Genomic DNA, 15,240 nt, shown 5'->3' with positions numbered 1-15,240 from the left:
ATATATATATATATATATATATATCCATAAATAACAACATTTGTGCTGTCAATATATGTAAGAGAATAAGGTGAAAGATTCTACTTATTGTGGAAAAATAAAAAAGATCATTGTCCTCAAATGAAAAATTCAGTATGTTTATGAAAGAGAAAGGAAAAGAATAGAGAAGAAATTTACTTTAGTAAGACATTACAATCTGCTAACAGCAGCTCAGTTTTTTCCTTGCATAACTATTTTTAATTGTCATCTTTTATATCAAAATACCCCCAGAACAGACATGTCTAATGACTTGTTCAATAAACTTTAAAATACTAAGTGTGCTTGTACTTTCCATTATCTCCTTTATATTAATGAAAATTTAGTAAAAATCAAACATCTCCCTTTCTCCTAAAATATAAAAGAAGTTTTATAGCTTATTTAGTAAAGATTTTTCCTTTTGCTCTTAAAATATTAGTCCAAGAATAGTTTAATTTTTACACAAAACTCAGTGTCTGGATTTTGAGTATCTAAATAGTTCTTAATATCCATAAATTTTCAAGTTTAATAACTGAGGGACATTATTGTAAATACTAATTTTATTTTTCCTAAAATATGGATGGATAAACTTTAATATTTTAACATTTTAAAATGGTTTAAAAAGGGAAATAAAACTAAAGAATTTAACAAAAAAGTAAGGGCTTACATTTGCAAAGCTCTTCTAATATAGACATAAAACATAATTGAACTTTTAACTTTCATTATAAAATGTTCGAATTAGGGATCATTTAATATAAAATCATCTGGCGTACTCAGTAGTCAATTATATATTTACTCATGTACTTAATTTTGTCGAAAAAAGCATCTCAAGTATCCTTATATTTCAGAGCAATATTCTTACCCCACTCAAAATTTCCTTAAGGTTGAAAAGCAGGGAAAAGTACAGAAATATTTACTTTTATCTTAAACATACCATCTTTGTATAGTGCAGAATTTTTATTTCCCTCAAAAGTTCATGACTCTTTATAATCATTTTAGGATATGGAGCAAAAATCATAACCTTGAGTTTTGGAATAATATTACTAAAGTAAAACACACTGTAGATACCTCCACAAATTCTTAAGCTCATTACATTACAGGAAACCTCACTAATAAATCAAGCGCTATGGTAAATAATTAAAAAATTGAACTTCAGTTAATTACTAAGAATGAGAAAGTTGATGGTTAAAGACACAATTATAGTCTAAGAAGAACTTTGTTTTACCAAAAACTAGCAACATATAATCAAAACACTACTTGATCTGCCAAAAATAGAAATTAACTTAGTGAGTACATACTGAAAGTTGTCCAGATAAGAACTGCGGAACATCTCGCAACATGCCAGGACTCATGGGAGAGGTAACGGAGATAGAAGGACGATCCATTTTCTGAGATTCAAATGAGCTGGAGCCTGTAAGGGCAATCACACATAAAGAATAACAACAATGGCTCTTCGTCGGCGTTTAGTCATCTTCACCACCTAGCTCTTAAATTTCGTTTTTAACGTCCACAGAATGTCATTCCACTTTCCTAGCCACAATGTTCCAGAGCGATCAGAGGCTTTTCTTGGAGAATGCGTGAAGTTTAGCATTCTGGAGGGATATGCGTGAATGATTTGAATGGAGGGGAAGGGACAGATGGGAGAGGGAGTAGAAATGGGGCTAATGGGACACTCCATTTTCTCCCGATGGGTGACATTATTAACAACATTCTCTTCTAGAACACATGGAACTTACTGGACTCCAGTTGTGCGTGTGTGCTATCAGGTATTCTAGGGATATCTCTGAAATGATAGAAAAGGAAAACAAGAACTTGTTGCAGCAATTAATGCAACTACTGTTTTCATCATTATCAACCTATATTCTTAGTTAAGACCAATTAATTTTTTTAAATATTAAAATTCATACTCATTTATAGCAGCTGTATAAAAGCATCTACTTTATTGTCTATATGCCTCACCAAACAATCGTCCATTCTAAAAGATTTTTGCAATCAACAAGTTTTATGGATACATTGTAAGTCTATTTCATTCTTTATTTTTACTTGCTGCTGTTCTAAATCGATAATATTAAAATGCAAATAAAGTATCACCAAAACAAAAATTTAATTATTCAGATTTAATTGCACCTTTTTAAATGTAATAACTCCATTTAGAAAAATGTAAACATGTTCCTTATTGGGACTTACAAAATGTCTACTTAACTGCATTTTCACACAAAAAAATGTACATTTTCTTTTGAGATTTTCCAAAAGGGGTAGATATTAATGGTTAAGATCATTCAGAAAATTACATAAAAGAATATTTAAGATATTAAACAAAAATGTTGAGTATCTTTTAATATGAAAAAATTCATTTGATTAATATACTAGGTTGATACAGCACAGTTTTAATATAATAAAAAACTTTGAAAAGACAAAGTGAAAAACAGATAAATTTCGTGTGCCAGATTCATTACTTTTGAAAGGAACATTTCAAAAACTAAGTTACCGATATAAGTCATTTTATACAGGATAAAAAGATAACAAAATAATATAGTCCAATCTTTTCCTAAATGAATGAAAACTAGGCATTATATTCTATAGCACGAAATAATTTCTATAGCCTCTACTCTAAAAGGTTTTTACCATGAAAATGAATTTAATAATTCCCTGTTATTCAGTTTATAATATGTAATTGCTTTTTCTAATTATAGTGTATCTTTTTCATTGGCTTGGAAGATAAGCTTCTATAAAAGAAAGACTACTGTGATAATGAGTAATTCTCATAACCTAGATGCAAAGGACTATATATATTGCCAACTTTTGGAAATTGTCAACTTAATCTATAGGTAACAAACTATAAAAACAAATGAGTATCCGGCATTTGCTTATTTTTTTACCTTTCTTTGTTGAAGTCTCCATTTTGGAAAAAAATAAAAATCATAGAATATAGCTGATCCTCATTTTCACTATATGAAGGACCACAGTTGATGAAACTTCCTTTAAAAGTAATTGTTACTACAGTCCCTTCTACTGATGCCATCAACCATCTACTAAGTTACTAAAATAATAAAAACAATAACAAGATAAACATTTCTTCTTTTGTAATTAACATTACAGATAGAGATATCATGATTTTTTGGTGAGGTTTTTTTAGTAAGAGAAATGTCCTCAAAAGAATGTATTCTGATAAAGCAATCAGAAGTTTTTGGATTGCACTTCATAACTTGTTTACCGTAGTCAACTCTTTCCATATGCAAAGAACTCAGCCCAACTCACCCAATAGGCCTCGAAACGACAAGCTCCACCTGGGGCTCCGGTTTGGATTCCAGGATGATGTTGTAGACTTCTTCAAAGGTGGCTCCTTGCAACAGCCTTCCATTCCATTCTAACACTTCATCACCTGTCGTGTGGGTCAGTAACGTACATCTTAGAGAGAAAATCTAATCCTATACATACTCAAAACAAAGCAATCTTACCCTACAATCACCTCCACAAAGTAAAACCGCCATTATGAAATAGGAAACATACTGAGAACACCTCCAAGGGCATAAAATTTGATGACAGGGATGACTGGTATATTTCACCCCAAAGGCCAAGGGTCAGGAAGAAAAATTGCATAACAATGATCTCTGAGATCTCCAGGATCTCCTCAGTGATGTCTTGTGCATCAATATTTGTTAGATCTTCTTGGGAAGAGGAGCAGAGGCAGGAGTGAACTATGTCACCATCGTGGTGACACAGAAATGTTAATTCCGATAGAAATTCTAATCCTACGCCGAAACCGGTTTGGCTCAGCGGTAGAGCATCTGTCTGCGGACTGAAAGGTCCCAGGTTCGATTCCGGTCAAGGGCATGTACCTTGGTTGCGGGCACATCCCCGGTAGGGGTGTGCAAGAGGCAGCTGGTCGATGTTTCTCTCTCATTGGCGTTTCTAGCTCTCTATCTCTCTCCCTTCCTCTCTGTGAAAAATCAATAAAATATATTTAAAAAAAAAAATTCTAATCCTAGAAACTTATCAAGACCAGTCGCCACTTTATAGGTTTCATGAGTCTGCATTTTGAGTTGGCTGAGCACTTTGTCTGAATTCTCTTGTAAAAAGCTTAGCTTTTAGTGTCTTACTGAATCCTCTCCAAGGTAGTCAAGGACCTCTCCTATCCGTTAAGAGACAAGGAGTGACACACTTTAGGAAATATACATTTATCTATGAAGCTTTTTCCTAAACTATGTTGGAATTTTTTTTTTAAAGTTACAGCTTATGGGAAACAAAATAGGTGAATACTGGATACAGAATAGGAATATCCATAAGCAAAATACAAACGATCAAGCACAGCCTTTTATCTAATGTGGTTCAAGAAATAATATTACTTCCCTAGAATGAATACATTTATTTAAGTTAAATGAGCACTTTATTACTAATCAAATCGCTTTCATTTGAGGATTACTTTTCATAACCACTCAGTTTTAACAGTTTGAATGTGAACACTCAAAGATAAAAACCTACCTGGCCTAAGATGTCCTACAGTATCAGCTAAGCTTCCTTTTTTCACTTTGGTAATAAATGCACAGAGCCGACCCGATTCAGTCATCTTTCCTCCTACAACCTGTTTCATAAAGAAAAGAAATAAGAGATACTTTCTCCCAATGAACATGACTGAATATTCAAGTAAAAAATAGACAATTTGAAACTTTAAAAAATGTATGTTCTTATTGATTTGAGAGAGAGAGAGAGAGAGAGAGAGAGAGAGAGAAGAGAGAGAGAGATTATAGCCCAGTATGTGTGGCTCAGTGGTTGAGCTTTGACCTATGAACCAGAAGGTCATGGTTCGATCCCCAGACAGGGCCCATGCCTGGGTTGCAGGCTCAATCCCCATTAGGGGGTGTGCAGGAGGCAGCTGATCAAAGATTCCCTTTCATTATTGATGTTTCTATCTCTCCCTAGATAGATAGATAGATAGATAGATAGATAGATAGATAGATAGAATATAAACACAGATATAGATATAAAGGACAAACTGTACAGGTAAAATAAGTTTTTGCACTGTGTTTAGAATTCAAGTATATAACTCATTGTAATTTCTAAAATTATACATACGAGTATTATTGTAGAATAACGGAAACTTCTTAAAACTTGAAAAATAAGAAATGGATACTGAGGACAAATATTTATGAATTCTTAAAAATAGAAAGACAAGCCACTAATTTGGTATAGGTAGAAAGAATTTGCTTCTCTGATAAACCTGTAAAGTAACACAGAGTCAAAACCTTACATATTTCATCACCTACCTTCAAGCCAAGCATTGCTCCTGAATCTCGAGGCACACTGCCATCTTTCAGGCGCTTATTTAATAAAATACGACCAATCAAGCGATCTCCATCTTTGGATGGCTGCCATGTCACAGGGTGCTGACATTGCATCAAAAGACAAAGAAAATTAATGCTCTTTTATGACAAGCGACCCCTTATTGAACAATCTCTCTAAATTCCAGACTGCCCTCATACTATGATTACACAAACCAGTATGCATTCAAAACATTTGATCAAAAACATTGATCAAAAAAGACATTATGCCCATAGTCTGAATTTTATTATAGCAAGTTTTTTCAAAGTCAAATTCTTACAGTCTTTTGACACAATACCAAAGTTATATAATTTTACAAAATCAAAGAAATCTTGAAAATATGTTCAAACCCTAACTTAATAACATACATGCTGAAGATTAATAGAATCGTAGGCAGGAAAGATAGAATGATATTCTGTAAAAGTAAACTCGTTTAAAAATGAAATTTTAATCTTCCAACACTTTTGGAAAACTTTGAGAGACCTTATTGCAACGAAAGTTAAAAGGTCAAATGATATAAAACACAAAAGCCAAACCTCTGAGGAGGGGCTTTCGTGAAATAAGTTTCTAGATTAAATTTACAAGAAACACACATGCCCCAAATAACTTTCCAATTGATTCCGGGAGAATTAGGCCTCATTCAAAGGTGGGCACAGATTACATTTCTCATTTTTCAGAGGTGCGTTGATTCCTTCAGGCCTTTGAATTATCTAGTAAGTTGATTTTATTGGCTAATTCCATGGTATCCATTGTCAAATATAACCTTTAAAATATTAGTTTATCTCTTTCTCAGGGCAGAACTAATCCTTTTAGAGATCATGACACCATTCCATTCTATTATGAATTGTGTCAAATAACAAAGTCAATGATTTGTGTAATCACGTTTCACAGTTATCTGAAAGTAACATGCACATCTTCACGCAAAATTTAGCAGGCAAAAGACAAGTTCTAGCCATTCACATCTACATGGTAATAAGATTTTAAAAAGTCTTGCTACACTAAAAGCAAAAATAATAAATACCAAAGCAGAAAGCAATGGCTCTGATACTAATTCATGCCACATTGAAATGCTATGACAAGAAAACAAAAGAGCAAAATGACAGTGAAAGGGAAAAAAGAAAAACAACTTTTTCTGTGCAAACAGACCCAATTAGCTCCCTTTTGCCTGGGATTCAGATTATTAACAATTTTTCATCCCAAGGAAAATGTACGCCAGCAATCAAATGAGCCAATCCAAGAAATTCTTTGTATTTGTCGTTGATGGTGACATTACAAAAGTCTCTCTGCGACCATAGACAAAACATGCCTTTGTTCCTCATTTTTATTTCATTTACTTATTTTTTAATTTTTATTTATTTCTTTTTTTTTTTTTTTTGGTATGCCGTCCAACAACAAAAACAGCAAAGCAAGCAAGAAATGGTTTTATTTGTTTGTTTTGGTTTTGTTTTTCTTTTCTGCACCTTGAGAAATGCTGCATCGACCCCTGAGACGCCCTGTTCTTGTGTCATGTTCCGTTTGAATGAGTGACAGAGAGCAAACGAAGACCAAATGAGCAGGTTACAAGGCAGGCTCCACGATCTCAGTACCTTCTCACTATGGCTATGCTCCTCGTTAAGGGTTGTGTTACTACAGGTGTCTACCCCAGAGTCCTTAATCTGGGGCTCGGACCATTCCAAATCCTCTTCCAAAGAGTGGCCACCAAAGCACAGCATTTTCTTTTGTCTCTCAGACCTGGTGTTAGAGTCCGACAGAACTGCCTGCTCACTAGTTTTTCTTTTTCCCTTTTGACTGTCCCCTATAGGCATGGGATTAAAAAAAAAAAAAAAAAAAAAAAAAAGATACAAAAAAAGAAAACATGCAGAAGTGTAAATAAAAAAAAAGGAAACGTGAAATGAGAACAGAGATCCAATAGCAAGGCCCCACATGTCTCACCAAAGACATTGGGGAGGCCTCACTGCTATGCCAAGACGTATGGTCCAGCCAGTTGTAATCCATGTCTCCTGGGAGAGCCGGACAGACAAGAGGGCGCAGTGAAGGAGACGGAGGAGAGGACAGACAAAGGCATTATCAACATTTCACACCGTGTGGTACTCTGCTGCCAAGAGCTCTGTCTCTCATACTCACTGCACACATCAAGAGAGAGCTAGGATCCCAAGGGAGTCAAACTTACAGAATGTAGGATCGTCAAGTTTGTGATCTCTAGACAGACCCTAGAGAGCAAAAGTCCTAAAAGAAGAGAAAAGGCTAATAATAAAGAAATGAAAAAAAATACATATTCTGAAAAAAGAAAAAGACTATCGGTTATGACTGTTACACGTGCTATCTTTTTCGTGCTGGTTTACAGACATGATAAAGAGCATTCTAGACATTAAATAGTGGTTTGCCCATAACCACTATAACAAAAAGCCAAGCAGTTAAATGTTGTTCCTGGAGTGTAATACAATGTTACTTTTAATGCCGAAACCTCCTAAAAATATTTGGTGGATAAAAAAAGAAAAAGAAAAAAGGAATTGCTTACAAAAAGAATAGTTGTGTATGAAAGTGACAAAAGAGATACGTACCCTCAATTTCTATTAGTAAAAATAAAAGAAACTTTACTTTTATTATGAAATGCTTATTATTGCGAAATAATTTTTCAACTTTTTCAGAAATTACATTCTCATAAAAAGAAAATTTTTAAAAAAATTTTGTCAGATAATTTGTGTAACTGATAACTAAGAATGAGTATCTACTTCCCATGCTTATATTTTGCCTTACATTTGAAAAAGGATTTATGTTTAGACTATATGTGCACATAGATCTTTGTAAACTTTATTCATACTTTCAACTAATTTAAAAATATTTACTAATCCCCTTCCATTTGCTCTGCATTGTGCCAAGCTCTAGGGTATGAGGTTAAGAGATGAGATGCACAACAGAGTCGGGATAAACACAATAAATAAGTCCCCAGAGTCACACAGGAAATTACAAAACCCTGAGAGAGCACAGTAAGATCCAATTTAAATGTAGGGGTCCGTGAACACCTCTAGAGAAGTGATGTTTCAAGATGAGATATACGTGACCTACAGGACAGGCAAGGAGACAGGCAGACGCAAAGTGGAGGAAAGACAGTCCAGGGACCGCCTGGTCCTATAAAACCACTGCAGGGATACCAGTGTGTCTGGCCCCAAAGGAAGGAGGGCAAACACAATGCTAAGGGGACTGGGGAGGCAGCACAGACCAGCTTAGTGAGGCCTTTTTATGCCATGTGACTGAACTGTGCATTTCATTCCTTGAAGGACTTTAAGTAAAATGGTGCTATAAATTGATTTATGTTTTTAGAAGATGAATCAAAGCACTAAATAGAGATTGAATTGGATGACGCCAAGAGTTAAAAGGCATTTGCAGCAGAAACCGGTTTGGCTCAGTGGACTGAAAGGTCCCAGGTTTGATTCCAGTCAAGGGCATGTACCTTGGTGGCGGGCACGTCCCCAGTGGGGGGCGGGGGGGGGGGGTGTGCAGGAGGCAGCTGATGGATGTTTCTCTCTCATCGATGTTTCTAACTCTGTGAAACTCTCTCTCTTCTCTCTCTCTCTCTCTCTCTCTCTCTCTCTCTCTCTCTCTCTCTCTCTCTCTCTCTCTTCCTCTCTGTGAAAAATCAATAAAATATATATATTTTTTTAAATGGCATTTGTAATAATCCATGGGACAAGTGATTAGGGCTTTAAAGGTGCTGGCAATAGATGTGATAAGAAAAGAGAAAACTGAGAGGCGCTTTGGAGGTAGAATTAAGGTTTAGGAATGAATGACTGGAGAGTCAAGAATAGCACCCAAGTTTCTGGCATTAACAAATGAATGTAAGGAAAGACCATTTAAGAGCGGGAGGAGACTGGAGGAAGAACACTGTATTAGGGAAGGAGTAAGAAGGAATTACTCTGCTTCACAAAATCTAAGATGTTACTGTATATAAGATTCATAGATTTTTTAACTAAAAACATACATCTGAGGATTTATTAAACATAGTGTTAAATTGTGGATATACTGTTTGCAATACCCATAAGCTATTCAAATGGGCATTTAAGAAATCTATTGGTTAAGCCCGTGGTCAGCAAACTGCAGCTCGTGAGCCACATGAGGCTCTTTGGCCCCTTGAGTGTGGCCTGGGCAAGTCTATTTTGAACAAGTGTCGTTAGAAGAAGTTTAAGTTTTAAAAAATTGGCTCTCAAAAGAAATTTCAATTGTTGTATTGTTGATATTTGGCTCTGTTGACTAATGAGTTTGCCACCACTGGGTTAAGCTACAATACCGCTTAGAACAGTGGTCAGCAAACTCTTTAGTCAACAGAGCCAACTATCAACAGTACAACTATTGAAATTTCTTTTGAGAGCCAATTTTTTAAAACTTAAACTTCTTCTAACGACACTTGTTCAAAATAGACTTGCCCAGGCCGAGGTATTTTGTGGAAGAGCCACACTCAAGGGGCCAAAGAGCTGCATGTGGCTTGGGAGCCGCAGTTTGCCAACCACGGGCCTAGAGTATCTGTATCTCAGAAAAATCTATAGCCCTTTGTAAATAAAACTGTATTGTTCCACAACAAAGTACTGATAAATCTCTGAACTGAATTAAATAAAGAATGGAGACTGCAAGTGAAATTTCTTAGCTGGTTTATGTGATGGTGTAAAAATTCAGCTCAAGCCGGGACCGGTTTGGCTCAGTGGATAGAGCGTTGGCCTGCGGACTGAAAGGTCCCGGGTTCGATTCTGGTCAAGGGCATGTACCTTGGTTGCGGGCACATCTCCAGTGGGGGTGTGTGCAAGAGGCAGCTGGTCGATGTTTCTCTCTCATCGACGTTTCTAACTCTCTGCCCTCTCAATTCCTCTCTGTGTAAAATCAATAAAATATATATTTTTTAAAAAATTCAGCTCAAAATCTCTCTTCTACCCCTATATCTGCAACCTACCAAAAAAGAAAATGTAGCTCTTTCCTATGTCAATAAGGGAAACTAGCTATGTAACCACTTGAAGCTAAAATGAAAATATCTAACAACAACAACAACAAAAACAACCACAAAAAAAACCTATCATATATGGTAGACAATAGGTAATCATTAGTTGAGTAAAAATTACTATTACTGTAAGAATTAAATAAGGCCAATGTAAAACATATAGAAAATAGTCCTAACCTACTAGCATTACTTTTGTAATACTTATTACTTAGTATTCTTACTTTGTGTAGTTTCAAAGGGCAGAAATAAAATAAAATATCCTTCCTTCAGTAGCACTACAAAAATGTATTGCTGGGCTTTCCATTTCTAGAAGAAGAAATAGGAGAGACACACACAATACGCTCCTTTATAGGGATTATATAACATACGGCTTCCACAAACCGAACTGGAAGACTAACCTTTCTCCCAGGACAAGTGTCCCAAAAACTGTGTTTGGGGATATAATCTTAATGAAGGGACATTTTTCCTTTTATGATAGCCATTAAAACTGATCATAAGACTTCCTCCCCCTCCCGCCACCCCCAAGAAAACAGAATAATCAGTATTAAAGGAGACTCAAAGCCCAAGCTTTAAAAAAAAAAAAAAATGATAAGGAATATTATCTAAGGCAATGCTTTCAAACTATGTTCCATGGAGTTGCTTCAGAGACAACATTGGGGTGTAGGGAGAACTGATTCTAAGGTGGGGGCCCCAAAATCCCCATCTCTTGGTGTTCGGGCCTTTGTGCACAACCTGTGACTTACTTCTAATTAAGGTGGTGGGATGTCACTTCATCCTATTGTTAACAAAACGCTGCCTCGATAGTCTCAAGAACCTTCTAGAAAAGGCCGATAAATTTAGCAAGACCCTCAAGGATATGAAAAAGTACCAACTAGGAATTAAGCATACACTGACTGAAATAAAAGTATAATATACAGAGATACAACAGCAGACTACAGGATCACAAGAATCAAGTCAAAGACTTGCAATACAAAGAAGCAAAAAACACCCAACCAAAGAAGCAAAAAGAAAAAACAATCCAAAAATATGAAGATAGCGTAAGGAGCCTCTGGGACAACGTTAAACGTACCACATTAGAATTATGGGGGTGCTAGAAGAAAAGAGAGAGCAGGATGCTGAAAACCTATTTAAAGAAATAATGACAGAAAATTCCCCCACCTGGTGAAAGAAATAGACTTACAAGTACAGGAAGCACAGAGAACCCCAAACAAAAGGAATCTAAAGAGGACCAAACCAAGACACATCATAATTAAAATACTAAGAGCAAAAGACAAAAAGAGAATATAAAAAGCAGCAAGAGCAAAGAAGGTAGTTACCTATAAAGGAGCACCTATACGATTGTCAGCTGACTTCTCAACAGAAACTATGCAGACCAGATGGGAGTGGCAAGAAATATTCAAAGTGATGAATAGCAAGAACCTACAACCAAGATTACTCTACTCAGCAAAGCTATCATTCAGAATTGAAGGTCAGATAAAGAGCTTCACAGACAAGAAAAAGCTAAAGGAGTTCATCAACACCAAACCAGTATTATATGAAATGCTGAAAGGTATTCTTTAAGAAGAGGAAGAAGAAGAAAAAGGTAAAGATAAAAATTATGAACAATAAATACATATCTATCAACAAGTTAACCTAAAATTCAAGTGAATAAAAAATCTGATGAACAGAATAAACTGGTGAATATAATAGAATCAGGGGCATAGAAAGGGAGTGGACTGATAATTCTCAGGGGGAAAGGAGTGTGGGTGGTACAGGAAGAGACTGGACAAAAATCATACACCTATGGATGGGGGGGGGGGAAGGTAATGGCAGAGGGTGGGGTGGGAACCAGGTGGAGGGAAGCTATGGGGGGAAAAAAGAGGAACAATTGTAATAATTGAACAATAAAGGTTTATTTATTTATTTTTTAAAGACTTGAATTTGGGTCTTAAAACGCCACAGACCTTAAAAAAAATGAACGAAGAAAAATGAACAAAGGATTAATATTTAAATTGTAAATGCCATGTAAGGATTAGCAGAAGAGAAAGGAAAATTAGAATTAATCAATAATGCAAGAGTCATTAAACAGAAATAGTAATTAGGTTTCAGGTAAGAGTTTGATAAGAATCTGGTTTAACTGATAGAACATACAGATCAGTGAAACAGACCATTACAAACCAACAGTCTCTCAACCTCTATTTCCAAATTCTGTTTAATAAAGTTTAATTTAACTCAGGATAGAAAAAAGTTTATTGCATGTTTGTTATCGGCCTGATGCTGTGCTAAGTGTTATGTGTAAGATGAAACCAGCATGCTCCCTGCTTGGAAGATAAGCCTGCAAGCAAACAAGAGTGTTACGATCTGATAGATAGGAAAATGGTCAAATGCAAGGCAGAGATGTGGAGAAGACATGATTCCAAGAAGGCAGAGGTAGTTATCATGGATGTATCCTAGAAAGGACAACAGGCAGATTTGCACACAAACTGGAGAAAAGGCAAGCCCAATGTATGTATAACTTTCCCGGATGAGTTAGTCAAATACAGTGCAGTCAAATATAGCAGAACAAACTGAACTACCAAGCAAAATAGAGACAGATTCATAGACAAAGAGCAGACAGACTTGCTCGGGGCAAGGTGGAGGGTAAGGGGGATGAAGTGATTGAAAAAAAGAGAGAGAACTCAACAGAACACACAACCCAGAAATAAACCCACATGTATATGGCCAATTAATATATGCCAAAAGTGGCAAGAACATGCAATGGGGGAAAGACAAGTCTAGCCAAAACCGGTTTGGCTCAGTGGATAGAGTGTCGGCCTGGGGACTGAAAGGTCCCAGGTTCGATTCCAGTCAAGGGCATGTACCTTGATTGTGGGCACATCCCCAGTAGGGGGTGTGCAAGAGGCAGCTGATTGATGATTCTCTCATTGATGTTTCTAACTCTCTATCCCTCTCTCTTCCTCTCTGTAAAAAATCAATAAAATATATTAAAAAAAAAAAAAAAAAAAAAGGAAGAAAGACAAGTCTATTCAGCAAATGACATTGCGAAAATTGAACAGGTACAGGCAAAAACTGAAACTAGACCACCTTCTTACGCCATAAACAAGAATAAACTCAAAGTGGATTAAAGATTTAAATGTAAGACTAGATACCATAAAACACTTAGAAAAAAAAACAAAGGCAGTAAACTATCTGACATTTCTCTTAGCAATATTTTTTTCTGATATATCTCCTCAGGCAAAGGAACCAAAAGAGGAAAGTAAACAAATGGGACTACATCAAATAGCAAAGGAAAGCATCCACAAAACAAAACAAACAAAACAAGCCGCTGAATGGAAGAATATGTTCACCAATGATACATATAATAAGGGAGTTAGTATCCAATTTATTAAGAACTCAGACAACTCAACAATGGCAATTTTAAAAATCCAATTTAAAAACGGGCAGAGGACCCAGACACTTCTCCAAAGAGGACCCACAGATGGCCAATAGACATGTAAAAAGATACTCAATGTCACTAATCATCAGAGACATGCAAATTAAAATCACAATAGACTATCACCTCACACCTGCCAGAATGGCTGATTAATAAAGCAACAAACAAGTATTGATGAGGATGTGGAGAAAAGGGAACCCACGCCCCTACACTGCTGGTGGGAATGCAGACTGGTGCAGCCTTTATGGAAAACAGTATGGAGTTTCCTCAAGAAATAAAAATGGAACTGCCTTATGACCCAGTGATCCGACTTCTGTGTATATATCTGAAGAAACCCAAAACACTAATTTGAAAGACTATATGCACCCCTATGTTCATTGCAGCATTATGCACAGTAGCCAAAATACAGAAGGAACCCAAGTGTCCATAACAGACAAGTGGATAAAAAAGCTGTTTGATATTTCTAGGCCATAAAAAAAAAGAATGAGTCTTACCAAACAATTTATAAATTCAATGCAATCCCTATTAAAATACCAACAGCATATTTCACAGATCTATAACAAATACCCCCAAAATTTATATGGAACAAAACAGACCTCAAGTAGTCACAGCAATCTTGAGAAAGAAGAACAAAATTGGAGGGATCACAATAACCATTATGAAATTATCTACAAAGCCACTGTAATCAAAACAGCCTGATTCTGGCACAAGAACAGGCATACAGATCAATGGAACAGAACAGAGAACCCAGAAATCAACCCAAGCTATTATGCTCAATTAATATTTGACAAAGGAGGCAAGAGCATACATTGGAATAAAGTCTCTTCAATACATGATTTTGGGAAAACTGGGCAAGTACATACAAAATAATGAAAGTAGACCACCAATTTACACTGTACACAAGAATAAATTCAAAATGGATAAAAGACGTAAATGTAAGCTGTGAAACCATAAAACTCCTAGAAGAAATCACAGACAGCAAAATCTCAGACATCTCTCATAGCAATATGTTTGCTCCTACATCTTCGAGGGCAAGAAAAACAAAGAGAAAATAAACAAATGGGACTACATCAAAATAAATAGCTTCCGCACAGAAAAAAAAAAAAAATCAACAAAATGAAAAAAGAGCCCACTATATGGAAGAAAATATTTGCCAATGATACACTTGATAAAGGGTTAATTTCCAAAATATATAAGGAACTCATAACTTAACACAAGGAAGACAAAAATTCCAATTAAAAATGGGCAGAGAACCTAAATAGACATTTCTCCAAAGCTGACATACAGAGAGATGGCCAAGAGATATATGAAAAAATGTTCAAAGCCACTGATCATCAGAGAGATGCAAATTAAAACAACAATGAAGTATCACCTCACACCTGTCAGAACAAATCACCAAATGACAAATGCTGGTGAGGATGTGGAGAAAAGGGAACCCTAGTACACTGCCGGTGAGAATACAGACTGGTGCACCATTATGGAAACAGAGTTTCCTCAAAAAATTAAATAT

The 15,240-nt window shown here is 35.8% G+C and overlaps 1 protein-coding gene across 50 annotated transcripts in view; it reads right to left on the bottom strand.

Annotated features, from left to right (window-relative positions):
* The window catches only part of RIMS2 (regulating synaptic membrane exocytosis 2), a gene marked incomplete at its 5' end in the record, with an annotated part of 298,413 nt that overhangs the window by 155,574 nt on the left and 127,599 nt on the right, over nt 1-15,240 (bottom strand). For 29 of the 50 annotated variants that reach the window (XM_084864492.1, XM_084864525.1, XM_084864506.1 and 26 more), the window contains 6 exons: nt 1,314-1,426; nt 1,752-1,798; nt 3,274-3,397; nt 4,498-4,597; nt 5,280-5,399; nt 6,921-7,129. In XM_084864492.1, the coding sequence (XP_084720618.1) occupies nt 1,314-1,426; nt 1,752-1,798; nt 3,274-3,397; nt 4,498-4,597; nt 5,280-5,399; nt 6,921-7,129 (713 nt within the window). Of the gene's footprint in view, nt 1-1,313; nt 1,427-1,751; nt 1,799-3,273; nt 3,398-4,497; nt 4,598-5,279; nt 5,400-6,920; nt 7,130-7,266; nt 7,335-15,240 lie in introns of all 50 variants that reach the window. The other 21 variants (XM_084864496.1, XM_084864498.1, XM_084864512.1 and 18 more) reach the window with 1 other exon arrangement.

This window comes from Pipistrellus hanaki (genome assembly GCF_964339955.1).
Source record: "Pipistrellus hanaki genome assembly, chromosome: 17".
Classification (NCBI taxonomy): domain Eukaryota; kingdom Metazoa; phylum Chordata; class Mammalia; order Chiroptera; family Vespertilionidae; genus Pipistrellus; species Pipistrellus hanaki.
The sequence above is the reverse complement of the archived record's forward strand: the minus strand, read 5'-3'. Positions and strand labels throughout refer to the sequence as shown.